General features: G+C 40.0%; 1 protein-coding gene across 4 annotated transcripts in view; it reads left to right on the plus strand.

Moving 5' to 3' along the window:
- The window catches only part of esrrb (estrogen-related receptor beta), a 51,180-nt gene extending 26,748 nt beyond the window's left edge, over window positions 1-24,432 (plus strand). For 3 of the 4 annotated variants that reach the window (XM_058398340.1, XM_058398339.1, XM_058398338.1), the window contains exons 5-8: window positions 5,907-6,017; window positions 6,720-6,881; window positions 18,331-18,600; window positions 21,023-24,431. In XM_058398340.1, coding sequence (XP_058254323.1) covers window positions 5,907-6,017; window positions 6,720-6,881; window positions 18,331-18,600; window positions 21,023-21,267 — 788 coding nt within the window. In that variant the 3' untranslated portion in view covers window positions 21,268-24,431. Of the gene's footprint in view, window positions 1-5,906; window positions 6,018-6,719; window positions 6,882-18,330; window positions 18,601-21,022 lie in introns of all 4 variants that reach the window. The other variant, XM_058398341.1, reaches the window with a different exon arrangement.
- Window positions 24,433-24,755: the final 323 nt, after the last annotated feature.

A 24,755-nucleotide genomic window follows, 5' to 3' on the forward strand; every position in this document is an offset into this window, starting at 1 on the left:
AGGAGAGCTAAAGCTAAATGCACATACAGTGGTTGAGGAAGCCAAGCATTGAGGTGGGGATAGTCTTTTTTAGCCACATGGTAGCCCATGGCTAAGAACCAGGCAGGTCTGTTTGATGACCTCAGAGATACAATGACACCAGAGCAGTGTTCCGAATGTTTGTGGCTAGTGCTTAAGATGGATCCCCAATACCGCAAATCTCCCAGGACACGGATACTGATTTGGCGGCTATCTCAAGAGTTAAAAAAGATGTACGCTAAAGAATCCTCAGTGTCCAGCAAACTTGGCAGATCTGCATAGAGGGCTTACTTCATTCAGTGGTCCAGGAAAGACAAACCTGAAAAGACTTATGATAACTACATAGCATATAGTAGTATTTATTCTCTCACCGATTCTCCTGAGGACTAAGAAGAGCACTTGGTTCATCAAGATCTCAGTCCATGGTAAGTCAAGCATGGGTGGATCATTTGCAGTTTCCGGTGGTCACACGCCTGGACCTGCAGATGGCAAACTGCCAGCAGGAGCATTGATCTGACAAGGGTCAGTAAGCAAAGTAAATATACGCATATTGCTGGACTTAAATGACTTCCATTTTAGAGGTAGCTGCTTTTACGACAAATTGATAGGTGAGGTCTGGATGGTCAGGAAAACTGCTAAAGCAAACCATGTCTTGGGTGTATGGGTGGCTGCAGAGGAGCTTGTGTATGTTTAAGCGGGATATTGATGGAAGCTACCACCATACTGAAGCCCATACTGAAGGATTGTACTGTCTTCTCCTTCTGTTCATTCATCACCACGTATTGTGGAATTTGAAAGATTCTAAATAATGTATTCATAATCAGTTACATCCCTAGTTCAGACTGAAATTGTATTTCCTAATTACCTAAATTGAGCCAGTATGTAGTCTGTATTAAATGAGCTGATCTATTTGCAAAAGATTTCCAGTGCCCTCAGCAGTTCATTGCCCCCAGTGTAAAGAGGTGTACGAGTCTGTCAACTGTCTGTCTGCCAGTTCCCCTGAAGTTGGCCTGTTCCTCAGCCTAACAGGTGTGAGGATTACAGCAGGCGATAACACATGTTTTCCACCAGAGAGGGTTGGGAGGGTACAGGCAGAGTAGCCCACTTTTTCATGAGTCCTTAAACGTTGTATATCATCTTTACTGGAAGACAGACATATGAATGACTGCCCAACCACAACTGAAAGCAGCACTGCATGATTCACATACGCTCATACAAGCCCTAGAGAGACAAAACACAGGCGCTCATAAATTCAATAGAGAATAATCAAGGAACTTAAGCAGGAATTCAGAGAGCAACAAAATTGTACTATGTGGTAAGATGTGGCCATTGTCCCAAATGGTGCAGTTGTGGTCTTGTGGTTCTTATTTGCGCATGCCTGTGAGGGCCGCTAAGCCACAAAGTGTCAGTTTTCTCATTTTGGGATTCAGATGGGTGCTCAAGAGCGACTATGAGTACTTTGGGTCACCGGCAGCCCATGACCTCATCCGTCTAGCTAGTGGTTGGTACATCATCTGTATTTGTAGTATTTGTTGTATTTGTGATCTGCAATCCCAATGGAAAACGATAAAGGTCTACAAGTCATTCCAAATGCTTTAACATAAGTATTTAATGACTGAATTTGTTATGCATTTTTGCATCGCAGTTTGTGATTACAAAAGATTTCAGGCTGACAGGGTGCTAACTTGCCAGAAGTCTGCATGGATTCTGGATGTGATCATAGTGTGGGTTCATTGTTAACCAGACCTGTTAGATATAAATCAGTCATTTTAAATAGAATCATTTTCAAACATCTTAAGCACTGGCAGAAGAACGCACTTCCGGTTTGGTGAAAAGCTGCCCAAGTGCCACCTAACCTAGCATGGGGAACCTGCTGCTTCTTACATGTTCCAGGATTCAGTGGTTATTCTTTCAGCCTGTCAGCCTGTCTGTTACCTCCAGTTCCTTCTCATCATCACTCATGAGAATGAATGCCATGACATGCTTGCAGGCATCAGGAGCTGCCAGTCAGGGGTCGTGTGAAATAGTGCTGACGAGGGGGTTAGCGGCGGCAACCATGAAAGGCAGGGTTTGTTTGGCCCTGGGACATGGCCCTGTGCTTTTCCCAGCTAAAAACAAGTCTGCCTAAGCTCCTCTTGGCACTGCCAACCATCCCAGCCATGCTGACACTTTCCCCTCTCCTAAGGGACAGGCACCCAGAACAGGTGATAGACCCAAAAATAAGGTTCCTCACCAACCCTCGCTGGCCTTCTCGGTCCGGCCCACACAAAGTGAGTGGGGACAGGCCCTTTTGTAGGGGCAGTGCTTGGAGAGGGATTATTATTGTTTTTGTAAGAAAGAGGAGCCTGGGGTCAGCTGGCCCTTGTCCGGCCCCAAGCATGGGGATAATCCCCATGCAAATGCCAAACGCTTTGGCCCTGAGCCCTTCTCCTCTCTACTGGCACCCCGCTTGCTTTGAAGAACTGACACCCAAGAGCCAAGCACTATCTGCTCTGCACCAGCAGCAGCGGTCAGAGCTGTACAGCACACACACACGTATACATGCACGTTTGTTGATTAAGCTTACAGCTGCTGTGTCTGTAGTCTCATCTGAGTGAAGCAATGCTTGAAGAACAAGAAAAGAGTGTGACATGCTCAATTCCTCATTTACATTTCAGCATGTCATCAATGACCTGTCTGTCTGCACTGTTTTGAAGTTGTGATAACTACTGGGAATTGACTAAAGCCACATTATGGCATTACAGTTGTAATCTTTGGTGTCAGGAGTATTTACTTCATTACTTCCTCTATTACATTGCACTTGAATGAGGACTTTCCAAATTTGCTTTCTGCACATACAGTGGACTTTTCTTTAAGACTTTTAAGAGTCCTGAGAAGCTTGGTAATTCATTATTAGTCAACTATATTCAAATTATATTAAATATAGTCACTTATGTTACTCTATATATTTAATAGATTTTTTTTATTTGGCCAAATGACAACTCATAATGGACAGTCAAGTGTCCAGTTGCCTTTACCTTCTATTGCTTCAGTCACTTCAAAGAAGTATCAGTGAGATCATGATAGTCCTATGATAAGCCACTAATTTTCCATTAGAGAATCTCTCTCTCTCTCTCTCACACCCTGACCCTCTCTGAGTGTAAGAGAGACTGGCTAGTGCCAAGCTTTAATTCCTGTCAGCATCTGTTAATTATGGCGGGCACTGTTCTAATTAAAACAGGCACCCATGTACCTCGGAATCTTCACACCAGCTTTGCCATGGCTGACACTAACATGTGACATAGAGATGAACATGGAATGTTTCTGAGAGCAGAACTCACACTCGGCCACATGCTCAACAAGACCTTCAAAGGAACAGGAAGAAACCATTGCGTGTGCAAAATATCTCACGTCAGTGCTTCGCCAGATCGCCTAAATGCATTTTATGTAGTTGATGTATAAAAGCTTCCAGTTTGTACTTATTACAGCATGAGTGCAGAATGATAGATGTTTGTTTATGCCATGAATAGCGTAATCATCTAGTTTGTAAACTGTAATTTACTCTTTGCTCTCAGCTGCATTGCTCATCTTCACGATTATCATAGTGAAATTAAAGTTTCAGTTAGGAGAAATGAGATTTTTACTGCGATTTAGCAACCGTCAAATGATTTCCCAGTGTTTGCTATGAAGGAGGTACCATAGGGACCAGTGGGTAATTAGGTTAGTGGGTTGTCAGTGTCAGGAAATTGAAAGACAATCCTAATCAGATTTCTGTTTCTAGGGAATCAAATAATTTATATAAGTACCAGAAATCAGCTTGTTCCACTGGTAAAACAATAATGCAGTTTGTTTCAGCTGGCCTTTGTTGTGTGTGTGATTTTAAGTGAAATTGGCCCTCAACGGAAAATGAAATGATTGCTGAACATGAGGCCACGTTAAAAAAAATGTCTAAAATGCAGTTTTACAGGGAGTGTAAATATTCTGGAAAACAAATAGAGGTTTGTCATTTTTTCCCAATTTGTTTTTCGAAACAAAAATCTCTAGAGGTTAACTGCACATCATTCTCCTTACTATACTCTGCTGTGAATTTCACTAGTAGTGTAATAGAGTCAAACCTTTTATCTGCTCTCTCTCTCTCTCCCTCTCTCTCTCTCTCTCTCTCTCTCTTTCTCTCTCTCTCTCCCCCACCTGTCCTCATTCGAGGTCGTTCTTCAAGATGTTCATACTTATTGTGTTGATTTATTTTCAAGGCAATGGTGGGATGACATTAGCGTAATTTTCAGTAGTAACACTCGAGTCTCATTTCCCATAGCTCTGCAATTCTAATATGATGAAATCATTTAGCAAGTGCTCCCCCATTCGACAGCCCAAGTAGTCGGATATGCATTTAAACCAGTAAGCTTTAAACTCAGCAGAACATTACAGCGCTTTTATTTTCATCCTAAGCCTTCGTAATTTTGATTTTCAGGTTAATAATTCATCTGAAATAAATAGAACTGTTTTTTTTGTAACAGTGTGCATTTACACGAATGACACAGATATGGATTTGCATGGGGTGAAATATAAAAGTGTATTAACATTCTTATCAAATAATTGACTAATAAATAACAGATGTTGTGATGAGCATTGTGGCATTTACTGCACTACATTAGCTCTGAAGTGACTCCAGTAGGGAAGCAAGGGAAATACACTGATAAGCTTCTACACTCATTCTGCTAGTGTTAGTTAAATAAAACCAAGCTGATTTATTGGACCGTGTGTGTGTGTGTGTGTGTGTGTACAGCACAGCATAGTAATGTGTGCTCAAGTGTATAGGTGCTGGCCAGGCTATGTGTATATGAAATGAGTAAGTTTCTCAGCTCTGTGGTTAGCATGCTCAGCAGCTCTGAAGAAAAGCTAAATAATTAGAAGGCCGGTCTGTGAGATCATTGACCTTCGTTTAAATATTCATGTGTTTGTTGTGCAGTGGACAGTGGAGCAGAAGCAGCAGACTGCTCTCACATATGGAGCACTGCCACTCCTGTGACACACTCCACCAAAACAAGCACCAGCCTGCCTCTGCACACTGCCTCTCTCTTTCTCCGTCTCTCTCTACCTGTCACACACATGGGTCAGGGTTTGCGTGTGTTTGTTGTACTTCTGCTTTCTCTGTATTTCTTTGGTTTTAAATGACCGCTAAGGAGATGAAATGATTTATTTACACTCTGATCGTGTTACCAAAGAGGATTTTAAGTGTGTGTGTGTGTGTGTTTCTGGATTCACAAACTGTTGCATCATTCAAATTATCTCTAAATTCCCTGCAAATAGGATTAAACTGAAGTTATTTTAAATTAAATTGTCAATCTTTCACGGATTTATTCATGAATTTATTCTGGTAATGTAACATTTTATCGCTACAGTCATCATGCACACAATTTTGCGCTCTCTAGACTTTCTGAGTGAATTTATTTGCATGAGTACTCTGACCCGTGTGCTGCTACCCCCAGTCCAATACGCAAAAAGCTCTGATTAACTGTTATGACACCTTTCTATCATAGCCAGTATTAACTTTTTCAGTATTTTGTGCAACAGTAGCTCTTCTGTGGGATGAGGTCAGTCAGGCTAGCCTTACCCGCATTATTAAGCTTTGGGTGCACATGACATGCCACAAGCCCAGCCGTTTAGAGATGCTTTAACCCAGTTGTCTAGCTATACTAATTTGTCTCTTGTGAAAGATCCTATTGCTTGCCCATTTTTCATGATTCCGAACACATTCAATTTCGAGAACTGACTGTTCACCTGTTGCTTGTTATATCCCACTTTTTAACAAGTGCTATTTTATGAAGATAATCAGCGTTATTTACTTAACCTGTCGGGGTTTTAATGTTGTGGCTGATCCGTGTGTATCCTGCTGTTCTGTGATTATCCAGGTGTTCGTCTGGATCGTGTCCGAGGAGGCAGACAAAAGTATAAGAGGAGGATTGACACGGAGAACAGCGCCTACTTAGGCCTCACCCTACCACCTCCAGCCAAGAAACCATGTAGGAGTTCTCTCACACACTCACACATCATACCTTAACCTCAGAAACTACGACTTCAGACATTTGACACTGTCCTTTCATTGTAAGGACATTTAGTCGTTTCCAAAGCTCTAAATATATGTGTACACACATTAGACTTTCACCTGAATACAGATCTTTTCATCTCATATATACACACACAGTTCACACTGAGAAAAACTCCATTAAACAGACCCCCCACCACCACCACCACCACCACCACACACACACTTCCCCAGCCCCCCAACTGCACAACACAGACATGGAAGTAGGTGATTTTTTTGTTGTTGTTGTTTCACTGCCTCTTTTCTCATCAGGGAAAGCTCACAGGCCCAAACATTGTTCCATATTTACAAGTCTTCTGAATCAATACTCAGTTGTTGTTGCTGTTTTTTCATTCTCTTTATGCTGCCTAGACCGGATTTAAACTAATGACCTGTGGAGACTGCAGAATAATATAGAACACACTGCGTCACACTAATATAAAGTAATATTTTCATTTTAAATCAATAAAGTCATTTCCATTCGTTGACTTGATATTAATATTTACAGTTCAGCTCCTAATGGCTAACACAGTATTGTGGTGCTCTTTCATATGAGGTGATCATCTATCCTCAGTTTTTGGCTCCTTTAAGGATTAGTTGAATACACATCTGTATCTCCTCTGCTACTCTTCTTTCTTAGTGACAAAGATCGTGTCCCACCTCCTGGTAGCAGAGCCAGAGAAGATCTATGCCATGCCAGATCCCACCATGCCTGAGAGTGACATCAAGGCACTGACCACACTCTGTGATCTCGCTGATCGTGAGCTGGTCGTCATCATCGGCTGGGCCAAGCATATCCCAGGTGAGTTGACATTAGCTGTGTTTACATGCAGACAAGTAATCTGCTAAGCATTAGACTGATAATTGATTCAGAATAAAAAGCCTTTATTTATAAACCTCAGTCAATGGTCAGTTTGAATGAAATCCATATTTAATATCAACTGTTTAATAGTCGAATTATTGCACTGTAACGTTCTACTTCTGCATCTTTGCATACATTCTGAAATATCTGCATGACATTTAGACCAAATGGCTGTTGCAACAATCTGGTCCTGTAAGGAACCGACGTTCATGATACAGATTTTATGATACAAACTGTATTAAATAATTGGGAAATTATTATTACTAAGTGTATGCAACAATTTTTTTTTAATGCACATTGAAGCAATGTGACTGGATTTTCATATGAAATCTGAGATCTGGGAATCAAGCTTCTTGTTGTTACATTGGTTCAAATGATTACTGAGTTTATAGAGTTTAGTTTAGAGATTTTAATCGTCATTTACGGCATATACAAGCGTACAGTAGAACGACATCGCCGAAATTCCCCATGACTCTGTATGACATTCTAGAGGTCACAGACGGCAGTGTCCACAATTGACAACATGTAGTGCAAAAAAAAACTGAGGAAGACAAAATGACAGTACAATACACAATACAGTAAATTGGATTGAGCAATAAATACAACCAGTGGGACAAAACAAAACACAAAGCAGGACATTAAATACCACACTGGTGCAGTCGCTGGTGTTGTAGTATGCAGAGCATAATCCCAGCAGCAGTGTAGAGTGTTAAAAATAAGGAGACTATGCTGTAAGTGATAATACTAGCTCCTAAAAAGGAACTAATTTATTTGATTTGGATGTAAATAATGTGTGGAGTATATATACAAATGTGCAGGCAGAACTTTTGTCTCATTGGTTATATGAATACAGGAATATCATGCATTGCTTTTGCGTAGCATTTAGAGCTTGTGCATTTTAAATGGTTCCTTAATTCTGGCCACTATAGGATTCCAAGGGGTTCTTATGTTTACAGAAGAAAATGGCATAGATGCAGCTACATGTAAAGACGGTGCCATTTGGGGATCTGTCAGTAAAATAAAAGGCAGACAAACATTTCAGCAATAAATGCATAATGAAAAATATCATCTTTTTCTATTGTCAGCTAGCTTTGACTGGGGACCAACTTTTACTTTTGGCTAGTAGTTCAATCTGATATTAGGTGTTGTGACATAGTGGTGTATTTCGTTATGTCACTATCAACATCATGTAAACAGATTTGCTGCAAACACTGGCAGCTATGAATGATCAGGTATTAATGTGTTTTTAGCAACTGCCAGGTATGGTTTTTGGTTTCAAAAATCTCCCCTGGTCTCATTCTAGCTATGTATTATGGAATAAAAGTTTATCACTGCCTCATCCAGACTGAATCACATAATTCCTTTACTTCTAAAATGAAGTCATTAGCAGTGCAGCTTGTAAGGATTACATTAGGATGACAGAATGAATAACAGTTAGAATGCGTCAATACTTCATACTACATTTTATCCACATTAAAAAATATCTGTTATTATTATTATTATTATTATTATTATTATTATTATTATTATTATTATTATTATTAAGTACTGGCTACATGTATACTTTCTAGCCATAACCATGATAAATCTCTGGGTGAGCTCTGGGTGATAAAAATTAAAAAATGTGAAACTGACCAACAGAAAGACTCAATACACAGCTCAGTTACGTTTTGGGGGAAGATGGTAATCAGAAGCTCGGTGAAATGTTATCTAGTAAGAAGATTACGAAGACTTTGATCCCCATTCAGTCAAGCTCACACACACACACACACACACACACAAAGTGCAGTGCTGTGTCAGCGCAGAAAGAGTTTAGCAAGAAGCTTAGCTTAGCCACAACTAGATCACTAATGACCCAATAACACAGCCCCCTCCTCCTGCCATACACATCTTTCTACATATTCTCTACATCACCTCTCAGGTTAAGCAGGGCTGCGATCCTATCTTTTCAGGTCGAGGGCAAACTGCAAATGTTTGATGATGATACCTTAACATTTGTTTAAACATGCAGAGGTAACTGCTACTCACCAGTAACTTTAGTAACCAGTAACTTTTTACTCTATCTATCTATCTATCTATCTATCTATCTATCTATCTATCTATCTATCTATCTATCTATCTATCTATCTATCTATCTATCTATCTATCTATCTATCTATCTATCTATTTTTCTGTCTGTCTGTCTATTGTGTTTCTAGACATAAACAACAAACTGCTAAAATACTCCAAAGACTGAGTAATCTCAAAAAACCTAACACTACCTTAACTCAAACATCTTAGTGTAAGCCTCAGTTTTTTTGCAAGATAGGGTGCTTGGCTTCACTTGTCCATGATTCACAGAGGTCCAACCTCATATTGATAGTCTGGTTTTGGAAGTAATACCTAGGTACTTGGATATATATTAAAAATAGGTAGAAAATTAGCCATATGCAGTTTCTCCTAACCTAAAACTTGTTATAATATGGATGCAGCAATTGGCCAAAAAGACAAGATGGTTAGAGTTAAATTTACATTTTGCTTTCAATCTTCTCCCCAGTGACAATGTGCTGCACATGGAGGCTGATTGAGTTTGCACATCGCTGTTGTATTGCTATGATTTAACCCCAACAGCGAGCAGGCAGGCAGTGACTCCTCCCCACTGCGAGGCTACTGATTGCATTCTGATAGATTTTCAGCCCTTTGGCAATGGGATTAAAAAAGATTAACAGTTCATTATAAAGTGGGGAACATTGATTAGGATGCTGACAGATGGCCAATGACCAATGTCCAAAGGTAACAATTTATATGTCAAGAAAATTGGTGCCTAACTTCCTCAATTGATTTTTCATTGTCCGTTTAGCGGGGATAATATTTGAGAAAGCGGGCTATGAAAAAGTGGCACATTTCTCTAAAGTGGTCCTATCAAGCACTAATCTCAGAGTGTTTGAGAGATACACTTGGGCAGCAGCAGTGTGTAATCATCCTCACATATACTGGCTCAGAGAGAGAGAGAGAGAGTACAAAATGATTTGCAGTATTGCTAATATCACTATTCAGAATAACAATAAACTTCTAATAGCATCACAAATACAAATAACACAACCTGACTCACCCAAAATACATGAGTGCATTGCGTGTAATTGTACAAAATCATGCTGGTATTTTAATTTGGGGTTTTAGTCCCCTGAACTTCCTGGCTACACCACTGGGTCAGTGATATCCAAGCAATTGGTCAGTGACATCTAAGCAATTGGTCAGTGATATCCAAGCAATTGGTCAGTGACATCCAAGCAATTGGAGCAATTTATTTATTTATTTATTTTTAACCTAACTCCAGCCTCCAGGTTGTGTAAACAAGGGGGAAAAAAAGTCTTCTGCACCTCCAGGAAGTTAGGATAAGGAGGCATCTGACCTCACCTGTCATTCAGTAGTTCTAACATGCTGCATGCTGGGTTATAGGGTGTGGCTTCGTATATAAAAGCTGAAAGGAAGGACTGTGTTAGTTCAAATTAAAAATTGCCATTGTAGCTTAAATTAATGCCTACATCTTGAAATAAGTTTTTAAAAAATAACTCTTTTTTTATCTCTGCACTATATGATCGATCCCATCATTACTAAATGTGATACATAGCTTATGTACAGCATTCTATGTTTGTCACATTTATTATATAAATAGGTTTCAGTGAACAGTTTTGTCTACCGGCTCATCTAACCATCCCGGATGGGCGCTATGTATCGTCAATTCTTACCCAATCTGCCGTAAATTGAATTGATAATTAATCCCGAGTTGAACAGCTCAGCACTGGTTGACCTGGCAGTGTGCGAGTGCACTCTGTAAATAGTTTGAGTGACGTTTGGCATGGCTGTGCTTATTAAGGTCGATGTGTGGGAAATGTTGACAGATGGCCTTTTTACTCCCGAGGTGCTAAAGACCTTTGACATACATACCGCCGTTACTTGTTCTTCTCCATCTCCAATTTCACAGTGTCCAACTGACAGAAGTATTACTGTAGTTACTTACAGCCTGACACACTATAAAATGCAGTCTGGTTACCGATTTGGAGGAAGAACAAAGAAGTTTGATGGCTGAAAATAGAAACGTATCAGTAGGTTGTTCTGCTATGGTGAGTATAGTAAGCATAGAAAATGGAAAATAGTGGCAGAGCTTTTATTGCAAGAACGTATCACAGTATCAATAGTCAGATTTTTGCGGCTTGAGTGCTACGCTGAATGGTAATGTCATATGCCATGGTTTGGAATAAGGCTTTACACGCCGCATCTTGTGCAACCCAGTTGCTTCATCACATTAGACAGCTGTTAGTCACCTGCCCCCAAGCCCCAGATTCAGAGGGCAGGATTTTTCCTCTAGGGATTTCTGGGCTGAGAGAGTCTGGAGAATTGTTTCCCACATGATCCTGCCATAGCCACGTAGTAGCTATTCTTGTCCTGTGATGCCTCTCATTTTATGAGCGTCATCTATGATGGTTTTATATGAGCATACACACTTTGAACCTTCATATGTTTTTTTAAAGCTTCATACTTTCTAAATAATTTTGTTAAAAATGTGAAGCTTTCTAGGAAAGGTCAGTTATTTCTAGTAATATCAGCTATCCCTAGTCCTCATAGGTACAGAAAGCTGAGGACCTAATATACGAAAGTATTAAAAATGATCACCTCTCAGAGCTTACAGCTATCATATCTCAGCACACACCTCATGGCACAAGATTACTCCTATCTTACCCCCCATTCTCCCCACCTACCCAAAGCTCGCTGTTTTCTCTTTGCCATTAAATTGTGAAATCTCCTTACTGTGTTGCCGAGGCTGATCCCTCTCAAGCTGTGTAATCTCCTTGTAATGGAGTGTGAATACTGCCGGCCGATAAATCAGCACCTCATCAGCGGCCTTTATTAAATATAGACACCAACAGACAGGCCTTAGTATATTCAATTTACCCACTGACGGAGGCTTTAGCAGCTCAGATCAAGATGGATGGAGCAATCAGGTGTAGGCCCAGGCCTGACGCCCCACGCTTGAGATGCAGCATGCAGGGATGGAGATTTGAAGGGGGGCTTCCGGGACCATGCAAGGGACATCTGCTGCTCTAGGCGGGGTTACACTCAGGAAAGGGCAAGATCTATTTTTGTTGTGTTAGTGCTGTCAAAGGAGAGATTGTTTATGTGCATGGGGGGTGGTCTGTGGGTGTATGTACACATTCCTCTTGTAAAAACAAAATCAAACACCTCCCTTATTTATTAGTCTAACTAATTCTAATGCTTTATGAAGGCAGCTTACAATTAAGACAGAATAAAATTGTGCAGATGAGGGTAGGCCTCCTAGTGTTAGCATGGCAAGGCTGGGAGTTGAACTCCTAACCTTCTGATCAGTAGCGTACACTACCCACCCAAACCTGTGTGCAAGGTGAGAATAAACTTTGGCTGGGACACAAGTTCATCACAGGGTACAAATACAGCGATACAGTCCTTCACACCTTGGGACAGAGTCAGCAGTCCACCTTTCAGTGATGGGAGAAAACTGGTGAACCCTCAGTAAACCCACATGTCTAAAGAACATGCACAACTCCACTCAGACAGTAACCCAAGCTCAGGATTAAACCCTGGACCCTGGGGGGTTCTATAAAATAACCTTAACTTGAATTCATTTTCAATTCAATTAGCTTTTTTTCTTTTTTAGTGAGAACAAAACATCAACACATTGAGTCTTTTTTTGGCCAGACCTTTTATTCAGTAGTCAATAGGACATAGCTACTCATTAACAAGTGAATCTGCTCAGCAGCAGAAATAAATGAAGTGTAATTACATGACTGATTAAGGCTCTCGTCTCTTCCCTGTCACTGAGCTAAACAGAGATATATAATGTCCAGTGAAGGCAGTGGCTCTCTGGGGACGACTAAGTAGCAGTGGAGTCAGGTCAGAAGGTCAAAAACAGCAGATTAAGACAAGGGGATTACTGTATTTAACATTACGAAACTTCATATCGTTCACACTCCACTGGCCAAATGACCCATCATCCTGGCATGTGCTCATGTCTAATGGGCTTCTTATCATTTAAAGCCCTGATACTGTAGATCTCAGCTTGAAGAGGCTTTCCGTTTTAATTTATTCTGTTCCAACAGATCTGTATGTCAAAGCTAAATATGAAATTTGCACAATGCTTTGTTTTTTTTTCTTACAATGTTCAGTGCAAGCCAAGAGTTTTAAATATAACAGCTTCCCATGGCACCTTAGTCATCAGACTGAAAATCATTTTTAAGCTTTTCTAAGCACTTTCACTGAATCTCTGAACAGACGCAGATTCAAATTATTTATTCAAGCATCATAAAGGATATGGTCATGGAAATTCCTAAAGAATTGTGAACATTAATAAGAAGCTTTTTTGTATGTATGCTCTGTCTCCTTTTTATTATTTCTGTGACTATTCATCTCTCTTTTTTCCGACACATTATTCTTACCCGACCCGATGACACAGACATGCAGCGCTCCTATATTATATACATTTATATAGAATATGACCTTAACTTGAGGTCAGTGAAATGATAGAGGCTCGTTTAAGTGAAAAAGATTCCGAGCATAAACAAGTCGCTCAACGCAGCAATGACAAGCGGGTGAAGCGGGGAAGCTCAGCAGACTACTTTTGGAAACACAACAGTGGAGAAGAGCCCCCGGCTGGTTATGCCTTTGATAGCTGCTGGCTAAGAGTCTGTACGGCTTGTCTCTCTGATTAGGAGCCATGATAGAGCTGTTCTGTGTCTAAAGTGCTGGAAGTGAAGCCTTTTCTCTTTTTTATGGCTCCTTTTCTGTCAGTCTACCTCTCTGTAATTTATCTGTTTGCTTTGTTTTTCTTTTGCTTTTCTCCTTTTTTTTTCGGTGAAGCTCTTGAATTGTGTTATGCACCTCTCTCTCTCTCTCTCTCTCTCTCTCTCTCTCTCTCTCAGACACACACACACATTCTCTCTCATCAGATTGAGGGTGAAATATGAGGGGGTGCAGCTGGAGGGGGCCACTATACCTCGTAATTACATCTCTTTTTATGAGCACTGCTAATGGTCCTCAGGGATAAGGAAACAATAATAAATTAATATGAATATGAAGTTCCGCTCAACACAAATGTGCAGTACTTAATTTCAGCCCCTCTCCTGGTGGACAAAATGACAAAATGCATCCCGCTGATTGATCACAGGACAAGAGATATGTGCAAATGCCACATCATGGCTCCTATATCTTTGGGAGCGTTTACTTCTGATAGAAGGAGTTTGAATGATGAGATTTGGATTTGTCTCAGCAGTTATTCTTTGTATCCCGCATGGTAATACGGCGCATTGTGTTTACGTTAATGGCCGTGGCGGGCTATTGTACTAAACAGTAGTTAGTAAGTCTATCACACTGAAAAGAAATAAACATCAGCAGTACAGGATTCCACATAAACTCAGGAGGGCATGAGGTCAAGGAGGAAATACAATTTCATATATAAGCTTGTAAATGTGTTAGGATTAAAACTTGCTGTTTTGCTGTTATTTTATTTATAAAGGACTTCTGGGGCTATAAATGTCCTTCTTCTTTTCCAGAGCTGAGGCTTTTACCCCTTTTCAGAAATGTTGACTTTGAGTCAGCAGGCATGAAATATGTCACTGAGAGCCAGCCAAGCCTGTCTTTGTTACAGCGGCTGTTTCGAGCGATGAGCTTTATTGAGCTGCATAAAAACAAGCTAAAAACTGATTACTTTTTATACTGGTGTTGAAGACAGACCACACAGGGGATTTGTTCACAGACTTGATAAATTGAGTTTTCAAAAACATTTCGGCCTGGATGTGAAAATGTGCTGGTGAGTGTGTGGGCAACTTCAGGTCTCACCTGAACATAGAGAAACACTGTTAGAAAAAATGCCTTTCAGGGTTTTTTTTTGTTTGGATAGTGGCAACTAATAGACTTTTAAAATATACTAAATAGCAAAAATAATATTAAAAAATCTTTCCAGCAATTCAAAATAATACACATAAATAATACATGTCAGTGGAACCAATGGATCACTTGTCTTAGTCATTACATTACAGTTCTCGGTATTTAGCAGACACCCTTATCCATCTTATCTCTTTTTTTATACAACTGAACAATTGAGGGTTACAGGCCTTGCTCAGGGGCCCAGCCGTGGCAGCTTGGCAGACCTGGGACTTGAACTCACAACCTTCCAATCCATAGTCTAACACCTTAATCCGTATTGACTGGCTGTCTCTAACTGAAAGAGTGAGATGCTAAATTTATTTTGCTTGCTGTGCTTGCACGAGGTGCATCATTTTCATTGTTTGGACTCTCCAAAGATTTAGTGGATACTCTCCTTTTATGTGAACCATATATATAATTTGAGTTTTTAAATATATATATATATATATATATATATATATATATATATATATATATATATATATATATATATATATATATATATATATATAAGTATAAGTGTAAAGTTAAGTATAAGTTAAAAATATTAAAAATATTAACATTCATCAAATAGGTGACCTGATTTGAAGCAACGTAAATGGATAATTAACAGAAGAAATAATTAATAGAAAAAAATTCAAAAGCCTAAATATAAGAAACATTATAAATGGCGTGAGTTGTGTTTTAAAGTGAGAAAGCCTCGTAGTCTAATCATTGATTTCAGACCATGCTCCGTCATTTTCAGCCAAGCAAATTGTATATTTATTTTTTATTTTTTTTGTTTGCCCTCTCTAATATCGAAAGAATTTTTTAATGTTTCGGAATGTTTCTTGCTTTCAAATGCCTGACTAAAATACTAACAGGATTTCCATACTTTTATTTATATCTGACATTTATCAGTTTAGTAATGTTTTCAGAGCCATGTGGCATTACGTAATCATATTATTACACTCAGTGGTGGCTACGTTTTTTCTACATTTTTCCTTCCCATTGCCTGAGGCCTATGTTTCTTACTGAAAGAAATGGCTTCTAAAGCTAAGATGATGAGCAGCGCATCAGCATCTAGTCTATAAGGCTAATGCCCATCGACACTAAGCACTCTATTTGCGAATGTGCCAAAGACATAGACTCAGCAGCCAGGCCCTCCAGATTGGTCAATATTGTGTCATGTTTTGTCAAAGCATGCAGGGGAAGTTGGTTGGAAATTAAGATGTAAATATTGATATTTCATTAGCGCAGGAATCGCCAGCTCCTCATGCACTTCGGCAAAGCTCTGCGGAAGTGCCAAGGCCCGAGCACCATTTGACCTAGAGAGTCGGAAAGTCACTTCATTACTTGATTAAATTGAGTGGAAAAAGGCGAGAGGAAAAACACAAGATCCCATTTGGAGTGATAATTCAGTACTGTGGAAGGAAAGAGTGTAGGGGAGAGGGAGAGAGAGATGGGGATATATATATATATATATATATATATATATATATATAGACATACAGAGAGAGAGACTGGGTGGGCAACACACACCGTTCCACATTCCACCATCTCACAACAAACCGTAACAGACGATTAAACGCCAGGCCTTTCAGCGTGTGTAATTGCTGGCAGCCGAGTCTGATGGGTGTGTAGAGCTGGTGGATGTGGGGTGCTCAGGGGATGTTTTGTTGTGTTTTTGTGCGTGTCGAACATTGCACACCCTTGCTTGTCCAAGGAGAGAGGCACGGCTCATTGATAAGCTGTCTTTGTGATTGTCATGCAAAGTTCATGTGCTGATGAATCTGTATTGCGTATGCATTAGTGGTGTAACACAATACCGCTGTCCATATATCTCTTTGTTTAATGTTCAGAATATTTGGATTTGGATTTAAACCGAACGTGGGCATGGCCTAAACAATAAAACATGGCTTTCTTTTTTTCGTTTGTTTGTTTTATTTTTTTATTTTTATTAAGCCGACCACCTTGCATTATTTTTTGTTTCTAATTGTCTATGATTAGAACCAATTTAGATGCACACATCTGTGACCCTCTCTGACAATAGTGCGCTTCCTAGTCTTATCCATCGTTATCTGTTCAGTTTAAATAACGTCTTCGCATTCAGTTACATCCTCAGCAGGCATATACACTGCACGTAAACAGATGTTTTATATCACAGCAGAGCAGACGATAAATGATGCTTAGCAACCGCTTAGACGTACTAAGTGTTTAATCGTTAGTCTTCAGTTAGTTGGGCGGATTTGTGCGTTAAGTTTGTTGTCAGGCTTCCTCTCTGTCTTTTCTCTTTTCTCTTTCCGCCACCTCTACTCTGGCCCTATTGATTCCCTTTCACATTGTGAGGGTCCCTGCAGCGCTGATCGCAATCTGTTAATTAATGTATCCCCCAGCACACGCAGCCAGTGTTCGCCCCTCTGATAAGGGAAATTAAACACTCAGGTACCCCTTTTTTTTCCCCTTTTGCCTCTTCTTCTCTCCTCCTTTCAGTCTCTCTCTCACCCTGCCACCACTCTAAAGTGTCACATGCCGAGCAGATAAACATCACCCTCTTCAACTCTTCCTCAATCAAATCATTTATATGAAAGCAGGAAAACATTGGAGGCAGGTATGCCGTGTGACCCAGTCAATACTGTAATCTATCACCTTCCTAATCACGTAGGGGCAGACAGGACTGCAACAGAAAACTTGTAAAAGCAATCATTTTAATCATCAGATGCTGCAACCAGCGCTAATATACTGTCAAGATGGAGATGCCTGGCAGGCACTGGGTGAGGGGAAAGAAAAGAAGGGAGGGGGTTTCAATGATGGCAGAGGGCTGTGAAGAGTTTATCGACAGGTGAGGGCAGAGGAAAAAGGGATGAGATGGTTATCAGTGCATCCCCATGACACACTGTGTCTTTAGCCACTTTGAAATCAGTTAGCCAAGGTTTAGGGATTTGCTTCACTCGAGCATTGTCTTAATTTTTTTCCACAATTCATTGTAGTTCTCATAATCTATTAGTTTCATAAAAAGGGTTTTCTAAAATTATTGCTAATGTTTGCTCTACCAGTATATGATTTAATATTTGATGAAAAAAATTAAGCTAGCTCATTAAATTTACTTCTGTTGAAAATATGACATTTTTCTTACATGCCAGTTGTTGTCTTTTTCAATAATAATAGATTCATAATCAATTAAAACTAGCAAATTAATTTATGATTGTTGCATCAATTAATTTTAAATGTTTTCACATTGTGAGGTTACTGAATTGATCCTTTTCTGCCAGACAAGATATGATTTTCTGGCAAAAATGAAGTGATATTCTCAGCCTCTAATGATAATGATGTACTGGGTAATAAAAAACAAAAATAATAGGCAAATGCAAACAAACTCAAATAAAATTTGATCCTTTTTTCTTTGTTGACTTTCTTGTTGGCAAGTCTGAAGCAGGCATGACAAATTGACCACCATCTCTCTTCTGGGTCTCAGGTTTTTCCAGCTTGTCTCTGGGAGATCAGATGAGTCTACTGCAGAGCGCTTGGATGGAGATTCTGACCCTGAGCATCGTCTTCCGCTCGCTGCCCTACGAGGACGAGCTGGTTTACGCCGAGGACTATGTGATGGACGAAGAGCACTCCCGGCTCACGGGCCTACTGGACCTCTTCGTCTCCATCCTGCAGCTCGTCCGCAAGTACAAGAAGCTGAAGGTGGAGAAGGAGGAGTTTGTCACACTCAAGGCCATCGCTCTCGCCAATTCAGGTACAGCTGAGACTACAGTAATGACATAGGATACTGTTGTATTATATTCTTGTATTATATAAGAAAGCTTTAATATCACAGAGAATTCTGGGAAATATGGGGATATTTTACAGGTTCAGGTGGATAGAGTCACTGTATATTGCCTATGTCATTAAAACTTCTATGCATTCTGTTGTCGAATGCTTGTTTAAACTCCCTGATAGATCCACAAAATTGAACAAAAAAACCCCAAGAATAGACTCCATCCTGAATGTTCTCTAATCTGCTCCATCTTGATGTGGCCTTCTAAATTGATACAGCTGAGATAAACATGAAGGACACACAGAAAGAGAAAGCGGGCGAGGGAGGAGGGAGAGCCAAGCTTTTAATTGAACGCCTTCCGTGTTGTGGCATTCCTCCATTCGTTCTCTCTCTATCTCCATAACAGTAGCCACGGGGCCCTGCAGCCACAGGAGATAAATTTAGCATTTCATTAGGAGCACAGGGGCTGTCAATAAAATGTGTTAAGTCGAATGGAATGAGTATCAGGGAGTGATGGGCCTCGTTTGTTCCGGGGGAGAAGACGAGGCGCCCGTATCGACAGCACGCTTTTCAGAAGGCACGGTCTGTCCCTCTCTGATCAATGTCTGGACAGAGCCCGCGAGCAAGCATTCTCTATCCCTCTATCTCCCTCCACCCCTCTCTCTCTCTTGCTCTCTCTCCCCCTCTCTCTTCTCTCTCTCTCTCTCTTCTCTCTCTATGCCTCGCTTTTTGTTTGCTGGAAAAATGAAAAATGCTGAGGGTGGGCTTTGCTTTACTTTCGGATGACAGACCTTTTGCAGAGAGGTGGGGCCGGGAGGATCAGGGTGGGGGAAGAGCAGAGCGTGCCGAGAGCTCGAACAAGGGCTCTGTGCAAAGGCTCTCATGGGAGTGCCTCTGTCTGACAGCTGTGAAAATTCATAGCGATTGATTTTGTAATTAGCAGTTTATCAATCGGATCGACGCGGCCTCTCTGATGGATTGCAAGGAAATTGTTTCTTCAAAGTTGTTTTTTTAATGCTCCCCATACACTCTATATCTCTTGGGCACAAATATACGAATGATCCATCCTTTATTTCTATCTGTCCCGCTCCGACACAGACACACACACACACACACACACACACACACATAGTGGGAATAAATATGAGAATAAATCCTAAGACATTGTAAAATATTTATATCAAGGCAGATTACACAAGCTCAATATTATGTGATGTGTGTAGTTCTTACATTTGGAGCCGTTTAAAGCCATGTCATGTCACTGTCATATACACATCTAGCAAAGGCAACAGAATAAGATAGATTTTCTCCAAACTATTTCTCAGAACAGCTATTTTTCATTTGCGTAATCCATAGACTTTCACACACAGTTTTGTTTGCTCCCTGACTGACTGTCACCACCTCAAAAACAGTGTCATTCGCCACTAAGTCTCTCGAATGGTCATAGTGAGAAATATCTCAAGGTCTTGGGAATGCAGCTGTTCCACTCAATGAATTTTCGAATTCTGAAATCTGTTTTCCTTTTTATTGTCCCACATGGTGAAATATTCACCAAGGTGAGATCAGCCAGGCAGCCAGTCACATCCCTCCTCAGAGGTGTCAGACACCCCTTTAACAACTGCTGTGGCAATGTCCCTCTGAGTCTCCCTCTCTCTCTACATAAGTGTGTGTGTGTGTCTGTGTGTGTGTGTCTGTGTGTGTGTGCGTGTGTGTGTGTGTGTGCGTGTGTGTGTGTGTGTGTATGTGTGTGTGTGTGTGTGTGTGTGTGTGTGAGGTGATACAGAGAGGGATTTAGCTCTATGCCAGGATGCCTGTGTGTATTTAGTTATACAGTATATAATAATTTATCATTTTACAGAACATCTTAAAAATTGGATGATTATTTTTTGCAAGTAATATTTTAACATTTAAGGCTATACGTGTATTTAGAACACACGGGAAGTATACATAAAAATTGATCATAGTGAGTAAAATGTGATTTTTCTTCTGAGCAGAGTGTCTGATTAATTGGCAGAACCAATGCAGTGTTTTAAATTATTATTATTATTATTATTATTATTATTATTATTATTATTATTATTATTATTATTATTACTGGAATTAAACCCTCTAAACTATTGTAAATATATTGTTAATAACTGTCGGCATATGTGACATAAAAACACCTTGGCTGAGTTAAAGAGTAGAATTTTGGGATTTTTTTGTCATTCATGTTTTGTGATAAATAAATATTTCACTACATTTTTTAAAAATAATTAATAAATTTTTTTCTTTTATAAATATTTTGTAATTGTCATTTCATATTTGAGGAAATTCATTATTGTTGTTTAAGGAAAGTAGTGTTAATGAACATGTTTTTTTTGTGTGTGTGTGTGTGTGTGTGTGTATTTTCCGTCATTAGACTCCATGCACATAGAGGACGTGGAAGCAGTTCAGAAGCTGCAGGACGCTCTCCATGAAGCGCTGCAGGACTATGAGAACAGCCAGCACACAGAGGACCCACGGCGGGCAGGCAAGCTGCTCATGACCCTGCCCCTGCTGCGGCAGACCGCCACCAAGGCCGTGCAACACTTCTACAGCATCAAGGTGCAGGGCAAAGTGCCCATGCACAAACTCTTCCTGGAAATGCTGGAGGCCAAGGTGTGAACAGGCCAGGCTAAGACGGCCAGGACTTTAAGAGACACACTAACTGAGGAGAAACAAGAGGAGAGACACACTGTTGATTGACAAGCAGGTTACAGACTCACCTCTCTCCCTCTCTTGTCTATTCAAATCTCTGTCTCCCTCTATCTCTCTCACGGACATGAGATGTTTTTAAAGAACAACCTTAAAAAAAAAATAAGCAAAATGAAAAACTCAGTATAAATATAAATGATGAAGAGTTTAAAAATATATAACAAATCCTATGTACTTGTACAGTAATGATTTTTTGTTGTTTATGGTCTGTGATTATGTACGAAGAAAGAAATCTCTCTAACTCTGAGTGTTCTCAATAAGGTGGACAGGCATTTTTTTTATTATTATTTTCAGTTTTTGAAAATCTAACTCTATACATGTCATGATTCAATCAGAAACAGTACGTAACGTGGAGCATCGCATGTCAAACACATGCGATCGTTCGGGGCCGAAGAACTCGTCCGGGACTTGTAAATATTCATCACGGGGCGATACAATAATGACTGGCAAACGTCTGGGAAAATGGCAGCCATGTTGTCTTGCTCTGCTCAAAAGGATGAGAAGACGTGTAAATCATAAAATGTGAGCTTTTGTTTTTTTGTTTTTTGTTTTTCACTTTAAATGTTCTTGAATATACCTCTTCAGAACAGTGAACCTGCAGCAAGGATTTAATCATACCATGTACAGGAAGTGACACAACTGGTAAACATGTTTAAACAAACTAGTTAAGCCAGGTAGTCAGTCGTCTTACTGTGTAGTAACTCAGCAATAAAGGGAGCTGATGGTACAGATCTAATCGAACTGCTTCGCAATGCTGCTGCCATTAGAACACATTTCATATTACATTTCATACATTATGTGTACAAGTGAGTGCATTTCAGCAATAAATCGCACCACTTGCCTGTTGCACTGTGCCCATTTGCTGATGGTCGTTAGCATTGCTGATGTTTCCTTCAGTCCAAATTTGGTCAGCGGTGTAAGCTGGTGCTAAATGTTAGCTGGCAGGCTGACAAACAGACCTGATTTGGGCAGAGTGAAAGATGAGTGAGGGATTGGTAGGGGGGAAGGCTGTGGAGAGGGGAATGAGGTTCAGAGGAGGTATTAAATGATTTATGCCAGGTGGCATAAGTCCAGGAGATTCCATGTTCAAACAATCAGAGGCCCATACGTCAAAGGAACTATTCTGGGTGTGTTAAGCCGCGGGTAAAGCCATCCCGCACAGAGGAAGAAAGGTGCCCAGCATCTGCTCAGCCCATTTTAGACGTGACCAGGACTTTTTATAGTCGCGGCACTTTTATAGCAATGTATCCAAATGAAGGTGAACAGCAGGTGCAGGTTTTTCACACCAGCGATATTTTTAGGCCTGCAAAGGTGGCAGAAGCCTGAAGAATAGTGTGTGCACACATTGAGGGCTCCTGACCCCATGTTGACACAACAGCACTGATGCATTGATTACTAAAAAGGGCTTTGGAGCATAAACAGCTAATTACCCTCCTAAACCTCCCCCTCCAAAGGTTTCCAACTATGTGAGTGGCCATGATGGATGACTAGAAACCACCGGCATCACTCTACTCCTGTCTGAGAGCAGCATCGGAGCAACTGTGTGAATTGTGCTTGGAAAGAGAGCCGCCATGTTGTTTTGTTTGACCTTTGTGGTGCATGATTGGAAATGTAGTTCAGTACTGTAGATTTCTGTCACCCCCTTTTTCCTCCATTCGAGAGAGTCTAGACGGAAAGGGACGGCTTATACTACTGATGTCATTTTATGTGATGTTGTAAATTGTGGCGCTGTCACAATTTGATACTGTGATCAAAGGAACTGACATAGTGAAAGGGTGATGGTGGCCAGCTCACTCACTATATCAATGGCCAAGGAGAATTCTGCTGTACGCTCATTGGCTACTTAATGGATGAATAGGCATGCACCTGTTCAATAAAACTGTTTAAACTTGAAGTGGCCACAGTCCTGTGTATGGAAGAGGCTCAGCAAAGCGAATAAGGACAATGTGATACAGGGCATTTTTCATTTTATTCTGCAGACGATGTGGGTGACAACAAGGACCAATTCTGACTACAATCATGCTGGTACTATTCCTAATCAGTACTGTTCTCTTTTATTTTTTTTCCATATTGCAGTTCATAATTTGTGCATTTGTGACTCCAGCATGCAGTTTGACTTTTCTCTGTGTTTAACGCTTCCAGTTTTGGCAACACAGCTATTCCTATACTACTTTCTGTGGTCTATCTGTATGAACCCTAACTTACTTGAATTACATGTACCATCCAATTAACCACCACATCATTTACGTGACTTTGAATAGTCACGTTATCAGCACATGCATTTTGAAAGCCCAGTGTGAGTTCCATATACACTGTAACTTCACTGTAACCTTTATTTATTCCTTTACATTAGACACTTATTTGTATATTTGTAATGCTAACTGTAATGTAAAAAAACAAAAAAACAACAAAAAAAACAACAACAAACAAACAGGCAAACAAACAAAAATGTTCAAAAGCCCTTTAAGCATGCGCCAGTCAGAATTGGTCCACTGTGTTCAAAATGTCAAAAATGAAAAGGGATTTTATTTTCTCCTAAAATATATTTATTGTGTGTATTATATCACTTTGGTCACGCTGTACAATAATATCTCTGATTGTTCATTTAAGAATTCATGTGTCACATTTCTTTGTTTTTTGTTTTGATGTCAAAAAATTGAGAAAAAGGAACAAAGAAAAGATATACTCCCAAAGTACTGTGGCTGTTTCTCTCATGTTGTTCCCAGCACACACCAGACACTGTACATAGCGCAACACAAGCTCGGTGATATGGAAAAAGGCCTGGGACTGTCCTCAAAGCATCAGTAGGCTCTCCAGGGACGACTGAATATGTCAGCGCATTTACTGCTGTATAAAGCAGCTCACTCCAACCTGGCTATAGATTCTGGTCCAGAGATTCTGACTTCTTCTACTATAGCCTATAAACACATTTCACGTGTGTAACTGAGAGACAACAGAAGCCTGACTATTGTATAGGATGGTGATGGCCTTTAGCTTGTCTGTTCAATTTAGAGGCTCTAAGAGCTTCTCTCTGTTCGACAAATACAGGAAGTGAGAATCTGTAAATTATGTATACTACTTAAAACCCGCATCTCCAGATATCACTGCAATGAAATCATTGTTTATACATTATTTCATGGCCAGTATTACTGTTCTTTGTAACTTACTGTGAATGTATTTGTCACCATCAATATAATTCATCAGCAGAAGAGTTTGATGTGTAGGGAAGGCCGTTATATAATAATAAGAGATAAAAAAAAAAAAAATAAAAGTAGTATAAATACACACATATAAGGCTTATGCAAGAATTACAAATTTTGTTTTAAATGCTTTTAGGAAAGGAAAAACATTCAAAATAATATAGAAAAAAAATGAACAAACCCCATATGTGTGTCTGC

Source organism: Hemibagrus wyckioides, linkage group LG09 (genome assembly GCF_019097595.1).
Source record: "Hemibagrus wyckioides isolate EC202008001 linkage group LG09, SWU_Hwy_1.0, whole genome shotgun sequence".
In the NCBI taxonomy this organism is placed as follows: Eukaryota; Metazoa; Chordata; class Actinopteri; order Siluriformes; family Bagridae; genus Hemibagrus; species Hemibagrus wyckioides.